Below are 27,207 nucleotides of genomic sequence, written 5' to 3' on the forward strand. Positions count from 1 at the left end.
CTTGAGAGACAATGCCAACATTTTTTTTATACCATCATCTTAAGAGACAATGCCAAACTTGAGAAGGTCAATGTCAATATAGGTTTGATGAAACCTATCAAGTTTCCATTTCATCAAGTCACAATATTGGTGATGGCTCGCCAGAATGGTACCTGAAGCTTGGTCCAGCAGATTGTCCACAAAAAAGGCTTTTGTTTTTTGTCTTTTGGTTTTTTCCCCCCTCCTTCGAAGCATGTTTCTCTGTGTAGCCTTGGCTGTCTTGGACCCTTTGTAGACCAGGCTGGCCTCGAACTCCCAGTGATCCGCCTGCCTGTGCCTTCCGAGTGCTGGGATTGAAGGCCTGTGCCACCAAGTCCAGCTACAAAAGGTTTTTTATACCAATAAAAATAACTGAAATAAACTAATAAACTGGCTACTCTTAAGCATTTAGCACAGCCATCATTATTAAAATGCTGTTGAGTAATTTGCTCCTAGTGGCACAGCTGTGATGGGTCCTATATTCAGACAGATGTTTTTCCTTACCCTGGTGCTGAAGTCGCCAGGGCAGGATCTTGTCTAATCGGCCTCTGGCCTCGCGGCTGAGACAGTGATGGATGCGTTGTCACAGGAAAGCAGAACAGGCCTGAGACGCAGGGAACCTCGCTCTCTTGAACTCGCCAAGGTTTTCCTTGTTTATTGTTTTTGAGCCATCACACCTATCAGCCCGGCAGTTCGGTTATTTCTCACTCCTAAGACTTCCGCTCTTGGCTCCACCCCCATCCATTTTGCGTTGAAGAATTTTGTCCCCTGCACCGAGCTGTAGTCCCGCCCTCACCGCTGCCATGGCGGCAGCTCCGCCGCTCTCCAAGGCTGAGTACCTGAAGCGTTACTTGTCTGGGGCAGATGCCGGCGTGGAAGGAGGTCCAGAGTCTGGTCGCAAGCGGCGCAAAAAACGGCCGAAGCCGGGAGGTGCTGGCAGCAAGGGGTGAGTGGACAGGTTGGGCGTCGCGTTGCCGGGTTGCTCCTTCGGCCGCAGCTCTTCTTCCTTCCCGCCCGCGCCGAGTCCCAAGCCGAGCTCCACTGCCCCGGCCCCGGCGCCTGCGGCTCGGATCTGATCCTCTGAGCAGCGCTTTCGCTATGTTAAGGCCAGGTAGAATTTAACTCATCCTCGCCCCCCGCCCCCCGCGACTGTAGCCTTGCATGGTCTCTTGTACAGATTGAAAGCCCAGGCCTGAGACTTAACAGAGCTAATTCAAAACCTCAATACTTGCATTTTTATTTTTATTTTTTTTTAATTTTAGGATCCAAAAATCTCTTTCTGGGGCCTCCAAAGTACCAGAAATTGACCTGGAATCAAAGACCCATGTCCTGTAACTCTTACCTGCTATTAACAGAAACAACCAACAGGGGTTCAGTTCACATTGTGTGCCTGGCCTCTTTCTAAAAACTTGACCATATATATAACTTTCAGAACATTATAATGAAGTAGACAATTATTTTAAATAATATATTCTAGGTTCAAAACAGAGATGTGCCGAGACAGATTTCACATGCAGTATCCTTTAATGACTTGGTCACTGGAAATCTGGAAAGGTTGGAACAGGAGACCTAACATCAACCCACAGAACAAAAGAAATTTCTGTATTTGTAGACTTTAGAGCAGGAGCCCTACGTTTAGCAGCTTACTGAAGGTACTATTTTGAAAACAAGGTTAAAACTCTGGGAGCTAATTCCATTCTTACACCCTGCCTTGGGTCTGCTACTTGCTAGGAGCTTAGTGGCTTAAAGAGAGTGCTAGATAGGGTACAGGGTGTGCCTCACCACCTCTATGGGGCCAGCATGATGATAGAACAGTATTATTCCCAGATCTCAATTGAAAAAATTTTGTGGCCCATTGAACTGGGTAAAATAGTTCTCCCTTTTCTCAAATTTATCTTCATTTGGAACTTGAGCATGACATCATTTATAAATGCAATCCTTGTTACCAGTCACCAGTTAAGATGAGCCTGAATTCAGTTAAGGTGTCCTTGTAAGAAGGGACAGTGGCGTGCAGGGAAAATAGTTTACGCTTTGGAGCAATACTGATTAGAATTTGAGTCCTAGCTCTGCCACTTTGTAGGCTGGCTGGTTTAGGACAAGAGATTTCATCTCTCTGAGACTCTTGTCCTAGTTTAAAACAAAGTATCCTGAACATCATTACTTGTCTGAAAAGGGTGCTGTGGGTGAAGACAGTAGCTTGTGTTCCTGGCTTTTCAAACACCTCTTTGCAGCACGGTTCATCTGTGTGACACACGGTAGAGGTCATCAGCTTTTAGCAATTGGCAGACTGGTTCCTGGAGTCCGCAGGTACTTAAAGTACTGCACAAAATGATACTGTATTTGCATATAAACTATTCATGTCCTCTTTACATCATCTTGAGAGGATGTAAGTCCTCTCTAGATTACTTAGAAAGCCCACTGCAACCTAGATGGTATGCCAGCAGCTACGTTATTTAGGGAGTTATAACCAGAGAAAGTCTGTATCTGTTTCATAGATTCATGATTTTTTTCCCCCGAATATTTTTAATCTGTGAGTGGTTGAGTTTGCAGTTGCAGACTCCATGGGTATGAGGGCTGACATCTCCTATGAGAGTTGTGTTGAAGGGGCCTTGATGAACAAAAAAATGCCGTAGTCAGCAGGAGGTGGTGGTAGATGTTTATAACCTCAGCCTGGGGGACGCTTGGGGCAGGAGGATAGAAAGCTTGAAATTAGCCGTAGTGAGCCTATCTGGGAGAAAGAAAAGGGGGGGGGCAATAAATAAAAGAATGTCTTGGCCCTTGGCTGTTGGAGTTTAGGACTTAATGGGATATGGGCCTGTAAACACAAATGAAAGCCTTCTAAGAGTGTAGAGGGGTTTCTAGTCTGGGGTAGGAGACAGGGAGCAAGAAAGATAGGTTCAAGGGGTCATTCAGTGCCAGGGCACAAAGAAAAAGAGATTCCTTGTTAACAGTGAGTGGAGTAGGCCTGGCAGAGGGAAGGGCTGCATTTGTGAACACCGATAGTGCCAAGAGAGGCACAGTGATGGGTCAGTTGACGTAGCAGTCCCATAGGTAAAGACTGAGATGGCTCTGCTCTTGGCAAAAGCTTGACCACCTGAGTTCAGTCCCCTGGCCCACATGGTGGAAGGAGAGAACCGACTGCTGCAAGTTGTCCTTTGACCTCCATATGCGTGCTGTGGCACATATATCCACCATCGCACACCCACACACCCACACACGCACACACGCACACGCACACTAAATGTAAAAGAACAACAGGTAAGTGTACAGTGTCCCAGAATGAGTTCCTTTTTGAGCCTTTTGTTGTTCCCATGTAGGATGCGGATTGTTGATGATGATGTGGGCTGGGCGACTATCTCTACCGCTAAGCCGGAAAAGGAGGAGGAAGAGGATGGAGATTTGCCTGTGGTATGTATCTTGTGGAGAGTCTTGTCAGAACTGTGAAGTGATCCAGGCTTCTGAGCCTTGACTTCCAGTGTGGGATAGAGCTGTACGGGGAAAGGCTGAGCGAGGGGAGAGCTGTTTCTCACTGTTTCCTTCCATGGAGCTTATTTATACAAATGGTCCCAACTTCGTGTTTTGACTGTGCAGTGATGTGAACATGATACATTTTCAGCAGAAATGGTTTTGAACTTTGACCTTCCGGGCTCAGAACGATATGGTTCGGTATGATATTCTCATGATGAACAGTGGCAGTCACGTGATCACCGAGGAGCAACAAACAGTTCTCTGCATGTATGGATGACTGGTGGATGTAGTTTTTGAGCACCAGGCGTGTACCAAGCACTGCTAGGATCCCATTCAGTTGTCAGAGCAGTCCTTTCAGTCCCGCGTTCACACTAAGGCCACTGAGACTTGAGGTGCTCTGCCAAAGGCCACACCAAGGCTGAGTGACAGAAGTGATGATCAGAGCTCAGTTCTTCCTACATTTAAGCCATACTTTCCGTGCCGGGAGAGGGAGAGGGGGAGGGAGAGAGGGAGCAGAAGATTATCTGAGAAATGATGGAGGGACTTAGGGAGCACAGGTAGTGGGAGAAGGATGGCCTGGACTGGAGTTGCACTTTAACAATTTGCCAGGCTGTGATGCTGAACATCATTTAACTATCTGAGGCGCAGTTTGGTGGCCTTGGGTCTTTCTTCGAAGGATTATGGTGAGGGTTGAATAAGGTAATTGTGGAATAGTGTTTTGCACAGCTGTTTTCTGTAACTACAATTTATCACGCCAGTCACTTTGAAGTTCTCTTATGTGGAAAGGGGTCAGAGGTCAGAGTTAGGATGGAGGAAAAGAAGTTCCAAGAGGGTAGATGGGGGGCCAGTGGGCTGCAGGCTGTTGGTGGTGCACGCTTTTAATCCCAGCACTAGGGAGGCAGAGGAGCTATGTGAGTTCGAGGCCAGCCTGGTCTACAGAGTGAGTTCCAGGACAGCTACACAGAGGAACCCTGTCTTGAAAAACAAAAACAAAAGCAAACAAAAGCCCAGTGGACTGACTTCTCTGTCTGTAAGTTCTCTCAGGGAGGATTCTATGAGAGATTTAGGTTGGCTAGGAAGTTTGGATATGGTCCCTAAACATTGTATAAATTGGTGTACAACTGGTAGTTCCCTTCCACTGGACTCAAGACCTAGCGTTATGACTGTCACAGGAAAGGTTTCAGAAGGGCCACAATCTTTGATTAGTGATAGGCAAGAGTGAAGGCAGTGTTCTCATTGTGCATGAAGTAATGAAAATGGAAAAGAAATTGAACTCTTTGCTTACAAGTGGCAGTTGTGTGCCGAGTGATTACTAAGAGGTTTGTAAAAGAATTTATCTTTGGCAAGAGATTGACTAGTCAGAGAAAGGTCTACAACTAAGTCATCACAGTGACAGTGAGATGTGTACATGGCAAGAATGACTTCATGTCTCCTCACAGCCTCATAGGCGGCTGTGTCTTCCCCTCATGCAGTGTCCCCACTCCTGCAGGTGGCCGAGTTTGTGGATGAGCGTCCAGAGGAGGTGAAGCAGATGGAGGCCTTCCGCTCTAGTGCCAAATGGAAGCTTCTGGGAGGTGAGTGTCAGCAGCACAGGAAACTGCGCTCCTTGTTTAAAGGGTAGGTCCCTCCTGCTTCCTTGCCTTAGAGGAATGCATGTTTGTTTCATGGTGTCCGTGGTGGGGAAAAGATGTCAGGACTTCAGAAGAACAGATGGGAAGTCAGTGGCTGACTTGTGGGAACGTTAGAGACCAAGCTTCCCACTCCTCTACATTGAAGCCAGTCTCATGGGTCAGGGCCCAGAGCTTTGTCTCTGTTTTGTGACTATATTATTCTGTTCTCCTGGCTTTTTTCATAAACAAGGCTCTCTCCTCTCTTTCTCACCTCTTCCCACTTCTTTTTTTCTTTTCTTTTCTTTTTGTTTTTGTTTTTGTTTTGAGACAAGGTCTTCCTATATAGTCCAGGCCACTGTGCTTGGGCCTTAGTTCTTGAGACCTATCTATTCCTGGTGCTGGTGCATTTCTCGTACAGAGGTGATAAAAGAATTTGCTCCTGAGGGCAATTTGTCTGTCTGTTACCCTCTGTACCATTAGCTAACTACCCTGCAGCTCTGATGGGAAAGGATGCACCACACAGAAATGTCAGTGCACCATAGACCAGTGGGCATCTCCTCAGTTAATTGTACTACACCACTTTGTCACTTAGCGTCATGAATGAAAACTGTATTCTCACAATTACTTTATCAGGAAATCTTTTGTCTGTCTCATTATCTTGTGCCTTATTCTGTGGTTGTTTTCCTGTCTTTTGCATTACCTGTGTGACAGAGAGGTGGGTATGTGTGTGCGTGCACAGGTGCCCTCTTATGTGCAATATCATTTATCTAGAGTCTTCTGCTTCCCTGTCTGCAGGTCCAAGAAGTCTCTCAAATGTACGTTCACACACACAGCCCTTTTCTTGTGCCTCATTCTTACTCCCTGTTTCAGTTTGTTACTAGAAGTATCCACCCTGACTTGTACCATTCCTCCTTTTTTGTTTTTTGTTTGTTTGTTTGTTTTTGGCTTTTCGAGACAGGGTTTCTCTGTGTAACCTTGGCTGTCCTAGACTCCCTTTGTAGACCAGGCTGGCCTTGAACTCACAGAGATCCCGCCTGACTCCCAAATGCTGGGATTAAAGGCATGTGCCACCACGCTCAGCTCTGTTTCTCTCTTTTTATACATGGGCTTTATTGGCCTTGTGTGTTAGAGTCACTGTTCATCACTGGTGTCAGCCTAGTCAGATAGGCTGTTCCCCAAAGGGAAGGAGTTGACAAGGTGTGAATTAGCTGTTTAATATGAACTCATCAGATCCTGCCCAGCTTTCATTTTATTTGGGCTGTGGAGCTCTGTGGTAAGAAACAGAGAGGAGGAACTGGAATCCAGAAGTGCCCCAGTTGCCAGACATTTCATCTGCTCTGCCTTTTAAACAACATGCTCCCCTCAGAGGCATGGTTTTACAGATCACCCACGGACCTTGGGTCACACGAGTTTAGCTTTAGAGATTTACTTCACCACATATTAGCAATATGGCTTTGATGAATTACTTTATCTTTGAGGCAATGACTTCATCTATAAAGTGGAATTAATGATATTTACATCTCAGACTTGTGAGAATTGAATAATTTATATAAAGCATCGCTGCAGAGTAGATAACAGCTAATGCTTATTTTTTTTTTCCCTTTTTTCCTGTTGATTTTCCCCTTAAAGGAATGTGGTGACATGAATTAAATATTTAATAAGTTTCAGTTGGATATGTACAGAGGAGTGAGTAAACCTGTAAATGTTCTAGGCTACACAGCAACAGGGACCAGTGGGCCTGTACTACAGATTGGCGAGTCACTGGAAAAGGGATTGGATTGGGAGTGAGGCATGTCTCTTCTTCTTAGTAGTGTGACATTAGGGGAGAGGTCACCTTGCTCCCTAGAACCTTTGTTTTCATGTCTGTTAAACAAGGCCACCTGCTGTGCTTACTGTGGGATGTACTATGAAAAATGTGCTTAAAATGTTTTGACACTGGAGCCTTGGGAAGCAAATGAGAGGGGTTGTTCTTAGGGTGTCTGTGAGTGCTAGTTTGCTGCCCCTAAGCACAAGAGCCAGGTAGACCTAATGGGCTTTTCACATAGTTCAGAGTTATGTGCTTCTAAGGAATGTTTAAATTGAGTGAGATGTGGGCAGAGCACATTGTGGGGATCTGACTGCTTTTGTATTTAGGCCACAGTGAAGATGGACATTTTCATCATGATGACCAAGATCCATCTCCTCCCAGGAAGGCCCGCCATGACACCCCAGATGCATCTCCTCCCAGGAGGGCCCGCCATGACACCCCGGATCCTTCTCCTCCCGGGAGGGCCCGCCATGACACCCCAGATGCATCTCCTCCTAGGAGGGCCCGCCATGACACCCCAGATCCATCTCCTCCCAGGAGGGCTCGCCATGATACCCCAGATGCATCTCCTCCCAGGAGGGCCCGCCATGACACCCCAGATGCATCTCCTCCTAGGAGGGTCCGACATGACTCAGATGCTTCTCCCCACAGGAAGTCTCATCATAATTCTTCAGGTGTATCTTCTAGGAGAGCCCATCACGGCTCCTCAGGTACCTCTTCCCCGAGAAGGGCCCATAACCAGTCTCCTGACGCAACCCAGCATAGGAGGACTCTTGAGACTTCAGATGCACAGCATCTGAGGAGGCCCCGTCATGGTTCCCCTGATTTGGAACTGCCTAGAGCCCAAAGTAGTAAAGCTGCAGAAAGACCCTCTAGCAAGACTGTATCCCAGAGGGGGCTGGGACCTTCTCACCCATCGCTCTCCATGAGCAGCAAGTACGAGCATGACTCTGATCTTTCTCCTCCACGGAAACGGCAAGCAAAAGCCCATATTGGAGCTAAGAAGCAGCTTGATTCTAAAGGTGAGCATAAGGCTGTGCATAAGAGGGACTTCATCCCTGTGAATATGAGGGTTTCTTTGAGAAAGTTTTAAGAAATGAGAGGCTAGGCTAGAGGTAAAAGATAAAAGGGCAAGAGAGCAAAGTTTTACATCTTTGCTTATTTTTTCTACCCATAGAAAGGTACAGATGGGGCAGACGAGGTGGCTCAGTGGGTAAAGCATTTTCTGTATAGTGCAGTGAAAGGAGAAAACCAACTTCTGACCTCCACATGTGTGTGCCTGCACTTACATACACACATGTACACATACAGTAATAATAAAATCACATATATGTACATACAAAATATATAGACACAGGAAAGTATCACAAAATGGTGTCATTCAGACACCATCATTGTTAGTGTTGTAGCCGGTGTTTTGGGGTGGGTTTTGACATGCATGTTGGGTATAGTTGAGCCTGGTTGTGCAGAACATTCCTGCTGTGTGTGTAATCTTGCTTGCTTGCTCCACTTACAGTTTTCTGTGGGTTTGCTCTTAGGCTATTTGACAATCATCCTATACATGTAGTGTTGGCACAGCTGTGGACTGTTTCTTATCTCGGGTCTTCCAGGGATTTAACTGATAGGATCCTAGCTCGCTGAGCAGTTATTTACTAGGTCAGTATGTGTGGCTGTTGCTTCCATCTGGTACTCACTGTATGGCTGCCTTTCAGGAGGTGAACAGTGACACTGTCGTCTAGATCAGGCCTATGCAGGAAAGCTTTTCATGTCGTTTGTTCTAACTACATTTTAAAGTCACCAGACACTGGTGGCCAGGAAACAGAGCTTCTGCCTTTGTTCTTCTCCATGTCATCTGTGCCTGTGCTTTGGTTAGTCATGGTTTTTCATAGGATGGCTAAGTAGACATTCTACCTCAGCTTGGTAAGTTCTTTCAGACGTTCTTCCAAGGGGGCTAATTTATCCTCCCCTTCTCTCCTCCGTGCTGGAGACCAAAACCAGGAGCTGACGTACTTGGTAGGCTCTTTACTGTGGAACGTCCCCGTCATCATTTCATTCTTGAATCCCTAGGTTCTCATAAGCTCTTTACCTAGGGCACATCACAGTTATACTCTGACTGTTCTTTTCTACATAGGTGCCTACCAAAAAGCCTCTGATTCAGACCTTTCTCCTCCACGGCAAAAACAAAATTCAGGGCACCGGGGTTCTGACTCAGATCTGTCACCACCACGGAATAGACCGAGACGCCAGAGCTCTGACTCTGACCTCTCTCCACCCCGGAGACGACAGAGGACCAAAGCTTCTGATTCTGATCTCTCTCCACCTCGAAGAAGTCCCGCTCCCAGGAGGAAGGTATGGTCTCAGAGTTGCCTTTATCAGAGTGACTCCTCCCTTCTACCTTTACAGACACCACAGAGGCTCCAGCCAGAGAGCGAGGATGCAGCACAGTATATCTGAGGTAGAAATACTTCTGGAACTTTCGCTGAAGGCGACACTGGCTATATCATCTTAGCTGGACTTGAGCAGAGGCTTAGGGACCTAGAGTGTTGAAGGGTTGAAGGTTGTGCAGATACTGCACCAAAATGGAGCTCTAAATGGGTTTTGGACTGCTGTGGGTTTCTAGTTTTGGATCAGGAGTGCCTGGCTTATACCAAATTTCCCAGGAGACTCCTGCCTTTCACAGCCTAGTAATGTCACCAGTCTCATCTATCTCCAGAAAGCCTCCCTATCTTTTCTTTGTTGCTTTACATATACTCCAAGGCTGGCCTTGAACTTCTGACCTGTCTGCCTGGCTCCTTCTGCCTGTTGATATACAGATGGTCACTTCCTGTTTTTTAGTAATAAATTGAGGCTTACAACTTGCAATGTGCAGTTGGGAGTGCAGAACCCTGTAAAACCAACCATAACTTTAAATCCTACTTCTGCTATTTAGTATCTGTGAGACTGCACAAGAAACTTGATTTCTTGCTGAGCGTGGTGGCGCACGCCTTTAATCCCAGCACTCTGGAGGCAGAGGCTGGCGGATCGCTGTGAGTTCAAGGCCAGCCTGGTCTACAAAGTGAGTCCAGACAGCCAAGGCTACACAGAGAAACCCTGTCTTGAAAAAAAAAATACATAAAAGAAACTTGATTCCTCTAAACCTCTTTTCTTTGTAAAATGTGCATAAGTGGGTTCAAGGCCAGCGTGCACTGTAAGAAACTCCATCTTTTCTTTAAAGAGAAAGAAATCATGTAAGTTCTTAGTCTCTTCTTCTATGTGCCCCGTGTTTGTGTTTCTGTTTACCTTAAACTTTGATACTATAAAGTGTTTGATGAGGTGAGATGTCGCCCCACGCACACCCCATGGTGAGCCTTGTGGTCAGTAATGAGAATATAAAACTAGAGGTTTTGGTTTGGTTACTGCTGACTGTCAGGCACGTGTGCAGCTGGCTGCCTGCCTCCTGGTTCCCTGGTGTTGCTGTTGCCTCATCTCTTGCACAGACCGCACACGTGTGTTCCTCTTCTCTAGCACAGACCGCACACATGTGTTCCTCTTCTCTAGCACAGACCGCACACGTGTGTTCCTCTTCTCTAGCACAGACCGCACACGTGTGTTCCTCTTCTCTTGCACAGACCGCACACGTGTATTCCTCTTCTCTAGCACAGACCGCACACATGTGTTCCTCTTCTCTAGCACAGACCGCACACGTGTGTTCCTCTTCTCTAGCACAGACCGCACACGTGTGTTCCTCTTCTCTTGCACAGACCGCACACGTGTATTCCTCTTCTCTAGCACAGACCGCACACATGTGTTCCTCTTCTCTAGCACAGACTGCACACGTGTGTTCCTCTTCTCTTGCACAGACCGCACACGTGTGTTCCTCTTCTCTAGCACAGACCACACACGTGTGTTCCTCTTCTCTAGCACAGACCGCACACGTGTGTTCCTCTTCTCTAGCACAGACCGCACACGTGTGTTCCTCTTCTCTAGCACAGACCGCACACGTGTGTTCCTCTTCTCTTACACAGACCGCACACGTGTGTTCCTCTTCTCTTACACAGACGGCACACGTGTGTTCCTCTTCTCTTACACAGACGGCATACGTGTGTTCCTCTTCTCTTACACAGACTGCACACGTGTATTCCTCTTCTCTTACACAGACCGCACACGTGTGTTCCTCTTCTCTAGCACAGACTGCACACGTGTTTTCCTCTTCTCTAGCACAGACTGCACACGTGTATTCCTCTTCTCTTACACAGACCGCACACGTGTATTCCTCTTCTCTTACACAGACCGCACACGTGTTTTCCTCTTCTCTAGCACAGACTGCACACGTGTTTTCCTCTTCTCTAGCACAGACTGCACACGTGTTTTCCTCTTCTCTTGCACAGACTGCACACATGTTTTCCTCTTCTCTTGCACAGACTGCACACATGTTTTCCTCTTCTCTTACACAGACCGCACACATGTTTTCCTCTTCTCTTACACAGACTGCACACATGTATTCCGGAGCAAAGACTGGGCTGGTCACTGATGTTCAGCGGGAGCACCAGGAGCTCAACCAGCAGGACCAAGACATGGCGGCCCTTGGAGGTACCAGCCTGAGCTTGCAGGGCCACTGGAGCCCTGTCCCCTCTGTGTCTAAGTGTGGCTTGTTGTATTTGCTAGCTGAAATTTGCTTGCTTCCATGTCTGCTGAGCTTCTGTGCAGCACTTTAACCTCAGTAATCCAAGCAGTTCTTTCCTTTCTGATGTGTGTATGCTGGTAGGAGCCACTGTGGTCTGTGTGCAGAGTGCTTACCAGCAGGAGATCCCAAGCAGTTGGCTTTGAAGGCTAGAATGTTATTTTTGATTGTGATGCCTGGTATTTATTGTTAAAATTTGATTTTCTTTCAAAGCTCAGTTTGAATTTGCTGAAACTGTATTTCGAAACAAGTCTGGTCGGAAGAGGAATTTGAAGCTGGAGCGCTTGGAACAGAGGAGAAAAGCAGAGAAGGACTCGGAGAGAGATGAGCGATATGCCCAGTGGGGGAAAGGGTAAGGGCACCCTGAGCACAAAGCCAGGCTGCTGGACCAGAGCCAGCCATTGCCTTGCTGAGCCTCAGTGGGGAGTCTCCTGAGAGATGGTGGGTTCTGGCCACCTATTGGGGTTCCGGGGCTGTTAACCGATTACTTATCCTCAGCTGATATAAAGAGGAAGTTCTCCAGGGCAGCGTCATTGTCTCTTAGTGAAGGAGGGAATTCTCAGCCAGGATGTTCTGTTTTGCCCAGGCTTGCCCAGAGCCGGCAGCAGCAACAGAATGTGGAGGACGCCATGAAGGAGATGCAGAAGCCTCTGGCCCGCTATATCGATGATGAAGATCTGGACCGGATGCTGAGAGAGCAAGAACGGGAGGGGGACCCGATGGCCGACTTCATTAAGAAGAACAAGGCCAAGGAGAACAAGAATAAGAAAGGTGAGGCTAGGAGTCACCCGAGGTGGAGGTGACGAGGAGAGTCGTCAGAGGGCTCTGCGTGGCTCCACACAGAAGGTGGAGGTGACGAGGAGAGTAGTCAGAGGGCTCTGCGTGGCTTCACACAGAAGGTGGAGGTGACGAGGAGAGGAGTCAGAGGGCTCTGCGTGGCTTCACACAGAAGGTGGAGGTGACGAGGAGAGGAGTCAGAGGGCTCTGCGTGGCTTCACACAGAAGGTGGAGGTGACGAGGAGAGGAGTCAGAGGGCTCTGCGTGGCTTCACACAGAAGGTGGAGGTGACGAGGAGAGTAGTCAGAGGACTCTGCGTGGCTTCACACAGAAGGTGGAGGTGACGAGGAGAGTAGTCAGAGGACTCTGCGTGGCTTCACACAGAAGGCTGCTCACACAGCCGTAGCTAACGCCTTTGTGTTTGGAAGATTGGGTCAAACATACAAACTTTTATGAAGACTTTATGAAGAATTTTCTCCCATTGCCATCCAGCTCTGAATTAAATAGTGTCAGTAGCTAATTTCCTTTTTTCTCATTCCTGTCTTTAGTGAGGCCTCGCTACAATGGTCCTGCTCCTCCTCCCAATAGATTCAATATCTGGCCTGGATATCGCTGGGATGGAGTGGACAGGTAGGTCTGGTTCCGTGTTTTTGCTTTCTGGGGTTTGTTGCTGTTGTCTGTTTGTTTGTTTGTTTGTTTTTGAGACAGGGTCTCACTCCATAACCATGCTGACCTCCAACTCTTGCTCTGCCTCCTGAGTACTGAAATCCAGGCATGGCACCCACAGCACCTGTCCACTGTCTGAGATCCTGCTGCACTGTCCTCTCTCTGCTGCACTCATAAGGCGTAGTACGCTTTTTGTGCTCCAGTTCCCGAGCTCCGGGTTTCTAAGGTTTGCGGTATTTCTCCTGTTCCCCCAAGTGGCTCTGACTGGACACACGTTGTTTCAGACACTGGTCATGTGCTGTATTTTCTGAGGGTTAGAAGGTGGCTGAGGGTTATAGTCTGGAGCCTTCTCTATGTTGTTTCTTTAACGTGTCTGCTTGAGCATTAATTCTCTCTATTATCCTAGGTGGAAGTTGCAGCTTGTGCTTCAGCCACCACCTCACCAGGCTACTTCCTGTTGTACTCAGGCTTCCTGACTGTCAGGATAGCTCCTGCGTATTGTCAGGCGCGGGTCCCGTCTCCTCTTGCTGACAAGGAGCATTAGCGTCTAGTATGATGATTCTCAAGGTTTTAAATCTCAGGACCCCTTTATACTCTGTGCTAGTGAGATGGCTCTGTGTGTGAATGTGCTTGCTGCCAAGCCTGATGATGTGAGTTCAAGTCTTGGTATCCACATGGTAGGAGAGAACTGTCTCTGGAAAATTGTTCTCTGATCTCCACACACTCATTTTTTTCTCACACACTCATTTGAGTGTGTGTGTACCTGTATAAACAATAGAATTTTGTACAAACAAACAAACAAAAATCCATTCTTATTTTTTAAAAGATTTATTTATTTATTATGTATAGTGTTTTGCCTGCATGTACACCTATATGCCAGAAGAGGGCACCAGATCTCATTATATGTGGCAGTTGAACTCAGAACCTTTGGAAGAGTAGCCAGTGCTCTTAATCTCAGAGCCATCTCTCCAGCTCAGCAAACACAATTTAAAAGGAACTATTAAGGACCCCAAGAAGCTTTTGTTTATTTGGATTATGTATTTATAGTCACTATATTAAAAATTAAGAGATATTTTAAGGCATTTATCCACTATATAGAATAATAAAGCTATTATATGTTAATATAGTTATTCTTTCTAATGAAAAATAATTATTTTTCAAGCCAAAAAATAATTGATTTAACTTTTTGCAAATATCATTAATGTCTAGCCTAATAATAGACAGCTTGGTTCTGAATTTGTCTGTTGTGAAGGGTTTAGCTGAAGTGCAGGAGGAAAATGTAGCCTGCCATGTCACTAGCAGAAAAGGGAGATGTGGTTCAAAGAACAAAAGCTAGTTCTTTGGAGGATATTATGTGGATCTGAACCATGTAAAGAACTTTTGATACTTTTGCATTGAAAGTTATAATCTTAGCCAGGCATGGTGGCGCACGCCTTTAATCCCAGCACTCCAGAGGCACAGGCAGGTGGATCTCTGTGAGTTCGAGGCCAGCCTGGTCTACAAAGAGAGTCCAGGACAGCCAGGGCTCTGTGTAACAGAGAAACCCTGTCTCAAAAAACCAAAAATAAATAAATAATAAGAAATGTATACTCTTTGTGGGTTTTTTGTTTGTTTGTTTTCTTTGAGACAGGGTCTCTCTGTGTAGTTCTGGCTTTCCTAGAGCTCTCTAGATAAAGGAGGCTGGCCTTGAACTCTAGAGAAAGATCTACCTGCCAAGTTCTAGGATTAAAAACATGTGCCAACATGACTGCATAATTCATGGTCTTTCACACCTTTAATGTTATTTTTATGTAGGGTTTTTGCCTACATGTACGTCTGTGCAGAAGTGTGGTTGGGAGCCAGAAGAGGGCTGAGTCTGGAATTACAGTTGGGAGCTGGGAATCAAACCCAGGTTCTCTGGAAGAGCAGACAGTGTTGTTAACCCCTAAGCCATGGTTTTTGTTTTTTTGTTTTTTGGGGTTTGTTTGTTTGTTTTGTGCTTTGCATTTTTTACTCATGCACTGGCCATTTGTAACATGTAGGCTTGCTGAGTTTTATAGACCTTCCAAATGTTGACATGTTTTTCTTATACACCATCAGGAAATTACATGGGTGGTATATTGAGAAAGTTCTCTGAAATATATGATGGATTTGTTCAGAATGTTGTCACATATTTTGACTCTACCTTGTGACTGTTGTGCTTCATACATATTCAGCAATTTGGGGTGATGGTGCTTTATCAATGTCTGTTAGGTTAGGCGGCTTTAAAATTTACAAAGCCCGTGACCTGGTATCTTAGTTGTTGTCTGTCAGTTGCTTTCAGCTGTTGGTTGTTAGCAGCATTTTCTTTCAGCTGGGTTGAATCCAGAATTCCTGCTTGATGGCTGTGTGTCTCCACTAGAGTTCTCACCTGCTCACCTGTTTAGAGACAGTTTTCTCCTTGTGGAAAATATTTAGAAATGGTTTTTTGAAGTCCCGTCTGCTGATTGCAGCATTCTAGTCACCACAGGATTGGTTTCTGTTTATAACCTGTTCTTCCCTCCTCCCTCCCTTCTTCCTCCTTCCCCTTTCTCCTTGGGCCCGGCGTTCACTCTGTAGGCTAGTCTGGTTAGAACTGGCTGTGTAGCCCCGGCGTTCACTCTGTAGTCTGGTTAGAACTGGCTGTGTAGCCCCGGCTGATCTGAGCTCAAATCCTCTTGCCCTAGCCTCCTGAGTGCTGAAATGATATGTGGGTGACACCATATTATGACTGGCTACCTTTTTTCCTTTGAGTATGTGCTATCTTCCTGTTGGTTATCCTTAGATCTTTTATTTCTAAGAGATACTTTGTAGAGATTTGGATCCTGTTGCATTTCTCTGTTGGCTTTAGTCTGTGGAGCCTCTGTCTCCCCTGTAGTGGGCACTCCCTGAGCTAACAGGGTAGTGAGTGACCACAGCTTCTGTAGATAACTAGGGCTTAGCCCCTTTACAGAATCTCTCTCCCAGGATTTCCCACCAGAGTCTTTCCTGCTGTAGCGCTCACCCATGCCTTCAACCACTACTTCTTTTGTCCAGGTTTTATAATTGTTTGAGGGTTGGATCCACTTTCCACTTTATGCTGGCCTAAAGCATTGTCTTCTGTCCCTCTGGCTGCTTCTAGAATCTGACTACAGTTCTTCCTGAGGTAGAGAGACACAGAGGGGCTGCGGTTGGAGGCTAGCTGGTTGCTGGGCCTGCTGGTCACACTGCAGAATCTTTGGCAGGACAGTTTTCCTGAGCTCTCGCTGACTGCATAGCCACAGGTGGATCTTGTTCTACCACGCCTGCGGACATTGCCACCGAGGCCTTGCTGTACTGCTCATTTCTTTAGCTTTTTCTGGACCCCAAACTTAGAACTCTGACCTAGTTTTTAAAAATAATTATTAATTTGAGAGATGTGCAGGCACACACCTGTAATCCCATCATTCAGGTAGGCAGAGGCAGACAGATCTCTGTGAGTTCGAGGCCAGCCTGGTCTACAAAGCGAGTCCAAGACAGCCAAGGCTACACAGAGAAGCCCTATCTCAAAACAAAACAAAACAAAACAAAAAGATAATAATTATTCATTCATCATCTTCTGTATGTGCATAAATGGTTTGTCTCAAAGGAAAATAAATAGGAAGGGGGTGGCAGTGCAGAGAGAGGACAAAGGGGGTTGGGGAAGGAATTTGAGGTTTGTAGTCTGCTCACTGTTGACTGAACCTCACCCTGAACTGTTTTCCACAGTGACCTGTTCCTAGTTCTTTGTTCTGGCCTGGCCCCTTGTAAGCGACCCTTTGTTAACCTTCAGTGTTTCTCAGGTCTTCTATAGCCCCTCACTGCTCTCACTCCCTGCCCCTTTGGTTGCCTCTTACTCAGTCAGGCCTTCAGCCACTGTCTGTCTGTACATGGTTCCAGATCCCTAGTCGGCTTCAGTTCACACACACCTCACACATGCAGAGCATGCCTGGCTGCGAGATGCTGTCCTCAGTTTCCTGCTCTCTCAGGTTATTCGCTGGTGAGGCACACTGACCCCCTCCTTCGGCTGTGACTAGTCAGTCACCAAATCCTACTGATTTCTTTTCTCAATGGCTTCTGTGGCTGTCCCTACTTGGTATCACTGCCTTCATTGCCTTCATCTACTGTTAGGCGGCTGTGCTGACTTTCTTACTGCACATCTCTAAGGTTGTCTCTTTGGTTGTTTTGTTTTGCTTTGGGTTTTTTTGAGACAGGGTTTTCTCTGTGTAGCCTTGGCTGTACTGGACTCGCTTTGTAGACCAAGTTGGCCTCGAACTCACAGCGATCCACCTGCCTCTGCCTCCCGAGTGCTGAGATTAAAGGTGCGCCCGCCTTAGGGTTGTCTCTTTGAAGGGAGTTTTCAGTCTGTCTTTCCTTGATGATTTTTTTAAAAATGATGTCCTAAGCTCACTGGGATCTGGTCTCTACCTGTCTTCCAGTGTTGACTCATGACAACGCCATTTGTCACACTTTAGGCTCTGGCCACACCAGTGAGCCCCATACAGACCAAGGCTCTTGTTTCTGTTTCTGTGCTTGTGTGTTTGTTGCTTTCACACATAGCTTGGGAGCCACTCCACAAAGCTGCTTGCTCAGGCCTTCCTGAATTTTTTACCCTCCCAAAATTTATCCCCACCCCCCACCCCACCCTGTGAGCTCATTCTGTTTCTTTGATAGCCCACACAAATTTCTAACAGTTTTTCCTTTTTTAATGAGTTACTTATTTTTATTTTATGTACATTGGTGTTATGCTCGCTTGTATGTGAGTGAGGGTGTAAGATCCCTTGGAACTGGAATTACAGACAGTTGTGAGCTGCCATATGAGTGCTGGGAAATGAACCTGAGTCCCCTGGAAGAGCAGCCAGTGCTCTTAACTACTGAGCCATCTCTCCAGCCCCACTTTTTTAAAAAAAAAAATTTAACCTTTGTTTGTGTTTTTATCTTCATGGGTGTTTTGCCTGCATATCTGAGCACCGCCCTTAGGGCGGAAGCAGCATTGGATTCCCTGGGATTTCAGTTACAGGGGCTTGTGAGCTGACATACAGGGTTACTAGAAGAACCTGTTCTCAACTGCTGAGCCATCTCTTCAGCCCCAGTTCAGTGTGTGTGTGTGTGTGTGTGTGTCTGTCTGTCTGTCTCTGTATATGTGTACCTTTGTTCAGTGTGTGTGCATGTGTGTGTCTGTCTCTGTATATGTGTACCTGTGTGTTTGTGTCTCTGTCTCTGTGCCATGTGTACATGTGACCTGTGTGTCGGTGTCTACAGTCCAGAAGAAGGTGTTGGATCCCCTGGGACTGGGGTTACAGACAGTTGTGAGCCGTCCAATTGTACTGGGGATTAAACTTTGGTTTTTCAAGAACAGCAAATGCTCTCAACATCTGAGCCATTTTTTCAGCCCTGGTTTTTGCTGTTTAGTCATCATTTAAATGCTTCTGTGCCCCTTGTCAGAGCAGACGCTGTGTCACTCATGTTCCTGCCCTGACTCTTCCATAGCACCTAACAGCCAGTGAGAACGCAGTAAACGTTTAACATATGGTTACATTATGGAGTCCGTGTATATGTTTTTGTACTGTGCATTGAGCTCACAGCCTGGCACATGTTAGGCAGGGGCGCTGTCTCTATCACTAATCACGTCCTCCGCCTTCATTGTACTATTTATTTTGAGGCTTCCTGAAATTGTCCAGGCTGGCCTTGAACTCACTCTATAGCCCATGCAGGCCTTGAGTTTGTGGTCCTCCTGCTTCAGTCTTGGAGTATCTGGGATTTCAGGCCCAGCAGTGTCAGGCCTTCGTAGAGAACGATGAAGGTGTGAAACTGCTGGCTATGGAGACTGAACAGGGGCTTCAGAGAAGAGGTTAATTTGTGCTTTGTTGCTTTGATTCTGTAGAATATGGTTTAAATGTTTTCACACGAATAACTTTCCTTTTTTCTTTTTGTTTTTGTTTGGTTAGTTTTTTTGAGACAGGATTTCTCTGTGTAGCCGTGGCAGTCCTGGAGTTCTCTGTAGACCAGACTGGCCTTGAACTCAGAAATCTGCCTGCCTCTGCCCCGCTAGTGCTGGGACTAAAGGTGTGTGCCACCACTGCCCAGCTCCGTTCCACTTTCAGAGTTTTGGCTGAATAGAACTTTTCTTTTGATTGCAGATCCAATGGCTTTGAACAGAAGCGCTTTGCCAGGCTTGCCAGCAAGAAAGCCGTGGAGGAGCTTGCCTACAAGTGGAGTGTTGAGGACATGTAACTTCTCCGAGGCTGTGTGGTGCTGTGGTGGTGCTGGGAGCACAGGACAGCCCGACGTCATCCAGCTCTCATGGAGCCTTGCTCACAGACACAGACCAGCAACTCGCTATCAGTCTGACCTTTGAACTAGGCACCTAACCTTGGCTGTGCCCTTGCTGTCTCTGGCCGGCTTTGGCAGGGCACAATGACTTCTTTATCCCAGGGTTTGTTCTTGGCCAGTGCTTTCCTTTTTCTTATTAAAAATAAACACATATTTATTTTTTGTAACCATTTCCTAACTGGGTATTCTGCTTGGGAAAGAGTTCCAGCTAATACTGAACTTCTGGAGGTTTTGGGAGTAATGAGTGATTGTAGTTTTCATTAACAAGCTGTGTGAGTAAAGTCATTCTTCTGTGAAAATCAGAATTTAGTGTTACACTGGCTTCAGGAATATTGGCGCACAGTGTGTGTTAAGGTAGTGAGTGTTAAATGTGTGAAAGGTGGCTGCTCAGCCTCAGAAAATCAGATTGTATGGACAAAAATGAAGTGAGATCCCTTTCTCATACCATGTCAACCAGTCTTAAAGCAGTGAAGGACCCAAGAAGGGTGCTGTCAAGCTAGAACTGGCTCCTGTGAAGGCTCTGGGTCTGTGACCCCAACAAGTAATAATAAAATCTGGTAGCAGTAAGTGATGGCTGTACCCCAGTGTGAAGACAGTGCGTATTGCAAACCATAAACTGATTGCTCTGCCTGCTACATAACGCAGGGTTCTCTGTGCAGCAGAGCGGGTCATGTCAGAGTTAAGGATGTCTACACATGCCAGGAAGACACCAGCAGTGTGTAACAGTGAGGGACTGCATACATGAAGGACTGCCTGCCTGACGGAATTCTACAAATCAGGAAGGAAAAGACAACTGTGAAAATAGAAAAATAGATAAAATCACGTCTAGGTAGTAAGTGTGTCGCCTCACTCCCAGTTAACTAAATGCGAATTAAAATGTTTTCCGCTCTGCAGCTATTAGTGTGACAAGAACAGCTATCATGGAGAATGAGAACTCAGCTTCAGCTGGTGTCCGATGAGGGATGCAGATGGCCAGCACATCCAGGAAATAACACTGGGAATACTTGTGTGGGCTTGGGTGGGTGCTGGCATGTGCTGCTGGAAGCTGGTTCTCAGTTATGTCATTTGCCAGCGGGGTAGTCTGTGAGCGGCTTAACTTCTCTCTGTGCCTCAGCTGAGTCTGAAGATTAGAAGAGTGCCCACCTCAGGGTTACCACGGGTTTAAAACTGCCTGGCACATAGTGAACGTCACACAATTCTGCTAGTATCATTGTCTTTGTTAGCATCAAATGTGGTCCCTACTCTCTGGTACTCAAGCCCATGGGTCGTACTTTTCTGGAATGAATAGGGTGGCTTGTCACTAATAGTATGTGTCAGAACCATGTCATTTCTGAAAGGCCAGGAAAGACAGATGCACTGTCCTTTCCTGGATGGCTTGGTGTAAAGAAAGCTCCCTCTGGATACTCCAGCAGCCCTCCAGGGGTCATGTGGAGAAGACGGAGGCCTCCCCCAGAGCAGCAGCAAGTGGAGGCCACTTAGGTGCCTGCAGCTGTCGTCTGTAATGACCGAAGCCTGCAGGAGAACCACTAGCTCCAACTGTGATAATAGATGTTTAATGTTTTCTTTCTTTTTTTCTTTTTCTTTCTTTCTTTTTTTTTTTTTTTTTTTTTTTTTTTTGTTGTTGTTGTTACTTTTTCGAGACAGGGTTTCTCTGTATAGGCCTGGCTGTCCTGGAACTCACTCTGTAGACCAGGCTGGCCTCTGCCTCTATTGCTTATTGAGGTAAATTGCAGAGCTCATGGTGTTTTCTGTGTAGGAGCAGTGGGTTTTAGTACACCATGGAGGTGCACAGCCATCAGCATCATGAATTTGGAATTTTGCTGTCTTGTGCATACCAGAAACTTGTGTCTGTTCCTAGTCACTCGTCACTTCCCCCACAACCTCTGCCCTGGACAGTCCTTGGCCCACTTCCCACCTCCTAGAATTTGCTGTTTGAGTCTGATGTAATATGAGTTTAACTGTCTATTAATCTAATAATCAGCCTTTTGTGCATGGCTTTTTTCATGTCACAGGTTTCCAAACTCTAGCTCTGCTTTTTGGCTGGATATTTCCGTGTGTGTGTGTTTGTCGCACACATTTTATTTATGATTTGATGGACACAATGTTTCCACTCCGGATTGTTATGAATTGTGTTACCATGAATAACTGATAGACAAGGTTTTGGGTAGATGCTTTTATTTTCTGTATAGGTTTGCACATGTGTGTATTCTCACACAGTCTTCGTAATGGGATCATTGAGTCGTGTGGAACTCCATGTTTTATCCTGTTGAGGAACTGCTAGATTTCTTCCCCAGAGTTTATAAGAGTTTGGGCTTCTTTGCAACCTTGTCAGTATTTCCTGTTTTATTACAGCTATCCTGGTAGATGGAAGGTAGTAAATCTGTGATTTTCATTTCCATATGGCTAATCATGTTGAGCATCTTCATGTTTATTAAGGGACTTTACCCATTTTTCATGTATATATAAGAACCCTGTATGTATATACACACATGTATATCATATGTGTATAAATAGATGTATATGCACATACCTTTTTCTTTTTTTTTTTCCTTTTTTTTTTTTTTTTTTTTTTTGAGACAGAGTCTCACTATATAGCTCTGGCTGTCCTGGAACTCACTGTGTAGATCATAGTGGCCTCAAATTCACAGAATTAAAGATGTGTGCCATCACACTCAGCTTGTACACACTTTCATGTAAAGAATTATTTCTGAGGACCATGCATGGTGAGGACCTAGACCCTCTGCTCAGATGTAGTAGATAGGCAGCACAGCCTCCTTGTGGTCCTGTAATATGGGGAGTAGGGACTACTTCTGACATGGACTCACCCCCCTTACCTTGATCATTTCCCCCTGGTGGGGCGGCCTTGCCAGGCCACAGAGCAAGAGGATACAGGCAGTCCAGATGAGATGTGGTAGGCTAAGGTCAAATGTTAGGGAAGGAGGAAGGATCCCCTCTCTGAGGACTAGGGGGATATAAGGGAGGAGGAGGAGGCTATAACTGGGATGTAAAGTAAACAAAAATTTAAAAGTTATTTCTGGAGGGGTGGGAATATAGATAGCCCAGTGGCAGAGTATTTGCCAGATTTTGCCATGGGCAAGGCCTAGATTTAATACCCCAAAGTACAAGAAACAAAATAGATTTCATTTTTTTGGTAACTGGCCCCTTCCCAGATACATGGTTTGCAAATACTATTCTGTGAGTTACTGTTATAAACTGCTATGAGTCCTATGGGAGGGCATTAATTTGTTTCACAGCGCTAGGTACATAAGCAGAGCGTGGTTGTCCAAGACTGTCATCCTAGCACTTGGGAGCTGGATGGGGAAAGACCAGGATCATGGGCCAGCCTGCACAGTGGAGACCCTGTCTCAAAAACCAAGCACATATGCAAATGTGAGTACATTCATTCCTGATTATGTCCTTCAGAGGAACTTTTATGAACTAGGTACATCTAAGAATAAATGTCTATGTGTAGTTTGGATAGCAGGAGTCAAGAAGTAATGTAGGCACTATTTCTAAGGGAATTGGTAAAGACGTAAATTCATATGGTGGAATTGTTTTAAGTCAGGGCCAGTGAGATAATCCAGTGGGTAAAGGCACTTTCTGCAAAGCCTGACTGCCCGAGTTCGTTTCCTGGGTCGCACATGGTGGAAGGAGCCTCCATACACTCACACACATGCATACATGCTCACAAACACAAAATAAAATGTAATTAGAAAAGAACGTTGAGGACAGAAGCAGGGCATGGTGACATGTTTGTAATTGGACAATCTGGGAGCCCGAGGCAGGAAGATTGGGAGTTCAAGGCCAATTTAAGCCACCCTATCTTAAAAAACAAAAGTCTGTCTCCAGAGAATGAATGAGGGCCCCTTCCCAGCCCCAGCCCCCATGGGAGCTTCACACGGGCTCCTCACAGCTGCTGTGCTCTCCTTAGCTCCTGTCACTTGTGCAGGAAGATTGTGTTCCTAAGTCTCCACAGCCAACAGCCTGTAACCCCAGTATTCAAAAGGCTGAGGCAGGAGTGTTAGGAAGGAGTTCAAGGTCATCCTTGGGTTCACATTGAGCTGGAGGCCAGCCTGAGATACATAAGACTCAGTTTTTTTTTTTTAAAAAGAAAGAAATGTATTATATATATAATCCATATTTGTGAGATGGAAAATTCTACAAGTTAGAGTGTGACCATTGGGACCAGAAGCTGCTGTTTTTGTTCTCCTAAGCCACTATTGGCTCATCTCGTCCTCTGAAAAGCCGAAGGACTAGGAGTGTAGCTCAGCTGGTAGAGTGCCCTGTGTTCCATCCTCAGCACCATATAAACCAGATGTGGCTGTCAGCCCATCGCTTGGGAGGTGTAGGCAGGAGGATCAGAAGTTCAAGATGCTTCCTTGGAGTCGGAGGTCAGCCTAGAGCTACATAAAACCCCGCCTTACAAACAAAACCAGTCAAAACAGGTCCTTAGTGGGAAAGCTGGTAAATCTAAGGCCAGCAGTTTAGTTCATTGAAATTACCAGTGCTCCATCTCTCAGTTTTGGGATGCCCGGGAGTTATGTAAGATGTTAAGATTAGAGGAAGTGGGTAAAGGGCATTCCGCACTGTCTCCACAAATATCTGTAAGTGCAAAATTACCCTCCACTCTTAAAAAAGAATAGACCTTTAGGGCCAGGAAGATGGTTCAGTGAAAAACACTTGCTGCCAAGTCTGATGACTAGAGTTTGTCTCCCAGGTTCCACACGGTGGAGGGAAAGAACCTGGCTCCTGCAGGTTGTGCTAGGGCCACCGTGGCATGCATACACATAAATAAAAGTATAATTTTAAAAATTGTTATAAAAGGCATTAAAATGCCTCCAGGGAATCTTCAAGAGGCCAAGCCAGCCCTTTTCCTTGGATACAGGTGGCAGTGGGCACATTTAACTCCTAGCCCTTTTGCACAGGATCTTCTCAACATTACATGTTCACATTCTAACTGCAGTTTTAAGGGTCTCGCAATTTCTCAGGAGTTTATTATGTTTTCAAGCAGAGACTGAAGTGTAGGGAGTGAATAAAGACTCTGTTCTGAGCCGGACGCATAGTGGCGCACACCTGTAATCCCATCACTCAGGGAGGCAGAGGCAGGTAGATCTTTAGTTAGAGGCCAACCAGATTTACAAAGTGAGTCCAGGATAGCCAAGGCTATACAAAGAAACCATGTCTCAAAAAAAACCAACCAAACAAACAAAAAATAGATTATATCTGGATGAGTGCTGCACCAGTTGGCCTTGATTAAGATAGGGTTTCTCTTCCTTTCTTAGAACTCGAGAGACCACACAGCCTGCTTAGCTGTAGTTGGCTGTCATTTCCTAGGATGGTCACTAGAGGGCAGTGTGACAAGCCTTTTCTCAGTTGAGGCTGCAGACATAGGGCAAGCCTGCACACTTCAAACTTAAGTCTTTAATCCTGGCCTTAGAAGGCAGAAGCAGGTGGATCTCTGTGAGTTTGAGGATGGTCTTGTATCCATAGTAAGTTGCAGGACAGCTAAGGATAAGTATAGAGATCCTGTCTTAATTAAAAAAAAAAGTCTTGCACAGTTCCAAGGATAAGAAGGCTAAATTCACTTCCTGTGCCTTGTCTTTCCATCACACCTAAGATCATATTTTCAAGATAGTCCTCCAGTGGCTCTATTTGATCAGAACGTTACTGTGTGTGTGTGTGTGTGTTTGTGTGTGTGAGGGGGGGGAGAATATGAAGGTTGGACATGCCATGCATGCATGTGGAGCTCAAAGGACAGCACTGGGAAGTCAGGTCTCTTCTTCCACCATGGGTTCCAGGGATTAAACTCAATAATGGGGCATATATAGCAAAGTGCTTCACCCATTTCACCTATTTTTTTCCTTCTAATGAAATTCAGATCTTTTGTCCTCTACTTCATCCTATGCCTTCTCCTCTACTCTCAGATTTAGGCTCAAATGTTTTTAAATTGAATTTTAAAAATATTTAAAAAAATATTTATTTATTGTAAGTGAGTGCTTTATCTGCAGAAGAAAGCATCAGATCACATTATAGATGGTTGTGAACCACCGTGTGGTAGGGAATTGAACTCAGGACCTCTCCAGCCCTTAAGTTGAATTTTGTTGTGTTTGAGACAAGGTTTCACTGTGTAGCCTAGGCTCGTCTTGAGATCACAGAAATCCTCCTGCTTCAGCGCTCCAAACACTAGACTCCTAAGTGTGCCACTGGCACACCGTCTTAATCAATGAACAATGTAAGGAACCACAGAGGTGTACACGTTAAAGGTTAACTCTCATGGTGTGCAGCTTCTGTCTCAGTTTAAAAAGAAGAGCAAAACAGGGGGCAGCCACTCAAGTGGCTTGAATGGAATATAATTCATTGGTAGTGATGACTTGAGAAGCTTGGATGCTCTGCCATTCTCAGTGATTAGAGAAATTACTGACCTTTCTTCTCTGGTCTTCTGGAAAACACTTGCCCTTCCAGAACATAGGGAACAGCATTCCTTCCCAAAGAGACAATTCACCCTTGCCCTGCTAACATCACAAGGCATTGCATCAATGGACATGCGAGTGGCAGCAACTGGTCTGAAAGCTGAGTTTAGGAAAAGGTAGGTGTTTTAGAGACTTTGTTTTTTTGTTTTTGTTTTGTTTGTTTGTTTGTTTGAGACAGAGTTTCTCTGTGTAGCTTTGGCTATCCTGGACTGACTTTGTAGACCAGGTTGGCCTTGAACTCACAGAGTTCCTCCTGCCTCTGCCTCCCCAAGTGATGGGATTACAAGCGTGCACCACTGCACCCGATTTAGAGACCCTAAGTAGTACAGGAATCCTTTAAACAACCGCCCCCCTCCCCCGCCCACTTCCAAGTACTGTGGTTACAGTTGTGGGCCAGCATGCCTGGGATTTCTTTTGTCCGTGTGACAGGGTCTCACATTACAGCCCAAGCTGGCCTGAAACTTACAGCAATCCTGCCTCAGCTGAGTCCTGGGACCACAGGCACAGCTTCTGCTGTGTTTTCCCAGAAGTTACTCAGGCAGTGTCTTTCTCCAGAGATTCTGTTTTTGAGGCCAAAATTCTGGACCTGGCCTGGGAAAGCGGGTAGAGAGGAATTATGGGTCCAGGCTGGAGTTGAATCCTCTCTGTCCTGTGACGACACAGACCCTGGTTGCCAATGCAGACCAAGGTAACCGTGTCTGGGAAAGGCCAAGTCTCACCCTCCTACCTGATTGATTTCTCCTTCTTAGTCGAGAAAATGTTCATCTCAGGTTTGATGCTATTGGTTTTGGGGTTACACAGCTTCATTCTTTCAGTAAACAAGGGCATATATGCGATCCTGGTGTTGACTTCATTCTCAAGTGGCACCTGTGAACCCAGGGTGTGGAGAGAGAGAGAGGACAGAGCAGTTAGCTGATAGAGGGCTCCTTTCCTCTGCATATCACACAGTCTGAGCCATTTGTCAGTTGAGGTATTATAAGGATTTATTCTGCCCCAGGGGTCTCTGGGGCTCCAGAGATGCTCAGTGGTTAAGAGCATTGGCTGATTTTGCAGAGGACGTGACTTTGATGTTGAACAGCTTTACGAACCATCTAACTCCCGGCTTCCGGTCAGACATCTCTGGCCTCTGAGGTCACCTGCATTCAAATGTACATACCCCCCACACAGACACAAACGTACGTGTAACTACTGCTAGTGGTCATAAAAATAGGATCCGTAGTGCTCAGTAAACAGGCTTGGGAAATAGTCTTGTTCAAAACCACTCTGAGGGCAAATGAGATAATGGCTCAGGTGGTAGAGACACCCATCACCTGAGGATGATGGGGCTGGAGAGATGGCTCCGTGGGTCAGAGCACTGGCTGCCAGCTCGCAGATGTCTGTAACTCCAGCTCCAGAGGATCCAAT

The 27,207-nt window shown here is 46.0% G+C and overlaps 2 protein-coding genes across 9 annotated transcripts in view; one reads left to right on the forward strand and one right to left on the reverse strand.

The window, feature by feature from the left end:
* Positions 1-780: 780 nt before the first annotated feature.
* BUD13 (BUD13 homolog) lies at positions 781-19,500 on the forward strand. Of its 2 annotated transcripts, none has more exons than XM_084782655.1 (10): positions 781-964; positions 3,336-3,426; positions 4,976-5,060; positions 7,230-7,925; positions 9,095-9,252; positions 11,370-11,472; positions 11,777-11,915; positions 12,150-12,334; positions 12,889-12,970; positions 19,141-19,500. In XM_084782655.1, exons 1-10 carry the CDS (start codon positions 822-824, stop codon positions 19,232-19,234), a joined length of 1,776 nt encoding a protein of 591 aa, XP_084638781.1. In that variant the 5' UTR covers positions 781-821; the 3' UTR covers positions 19,235-19,500. The 2 variants fall into 2 exon arrangements, with proteins under 2 accessions (XP_084638781.1, XP_084638780.1); XM_084782654.1 differs by having other exon boundaries at positions 782-964; positions 9,035-9,252.
* Positions 19,501-19,624: 124 nt separating this feature from the next.
* LOC311597967 (uncharacterized protein) overlaps positions 19,625-27,207 on the reverse strand; it is a 19,345-nt gene continuing 11,762 nt past the window's right edge. For 6 of the 7 annotated variants that reach the window (XM_084782659.1, XM_084782665.1, XM_084782664.1 and 3 more), the window contains exons 9-12: positions 26,531-26,670; positions 26,270-26,394; positions 25,756-25,903; positions 23,511-23,736 (exon numbers count right to left, since the gene is read on the reverse strand). In XM_084782659.1, the coding sequence (XP_084638785.1) occupies positions 26,334-26,394; positions 26,531-26,670 (201 nt within the window). In that variant the 3' untranslated portion in view covers positions 23,511-23,736; positions 25,756-25,903; positions 26,270-26,333. Of the gene's footprint in view, positions 21,691-23,510; positions 23,737-25,755; positions 25,904-26,269; positions 26,395-26,530; positions 26,671-27,207 lie in introns of those variants that run through there. The other variant, XM_084782660.1, reaches the window with a different exon arrangement.

The sequence above is a fragment of the Acomys minous genome, assembly GCF_964271855.1.
Source record: "Acomys minous genome assembly, chromosome: 5".
NCBI classification, from domain to species: domain Eukaryota; kingdom Metazoa; phylum Chordata; class Mammalia; order Rodentia; family Muridae; genus Acomys; species Acomys minous.

Coding starts and splice junctions, on each gene's coding strand:
- BUD13 (XM_084782654.1), top strand. CDS start 822: ATGGCGGCAGCTCCGCCGCTCTCCAAGGCTGAGTACCTGAAGCGTTAC. Junction 5,061..7,229: donor CAAATGGAAGCTTCTGGGAG/GTGAGTGTCAGC, acceptor TTTTGTATTTAG/GCCACAGTGAAGATGGACAT. Junction 11,473..11,776: donor AGACATGGCGGCCCTTGGAG/GTACCAGCCTGA, acceptor TTTCTTTCAAAG/CTCAGTTTGAATTTGCTGAA.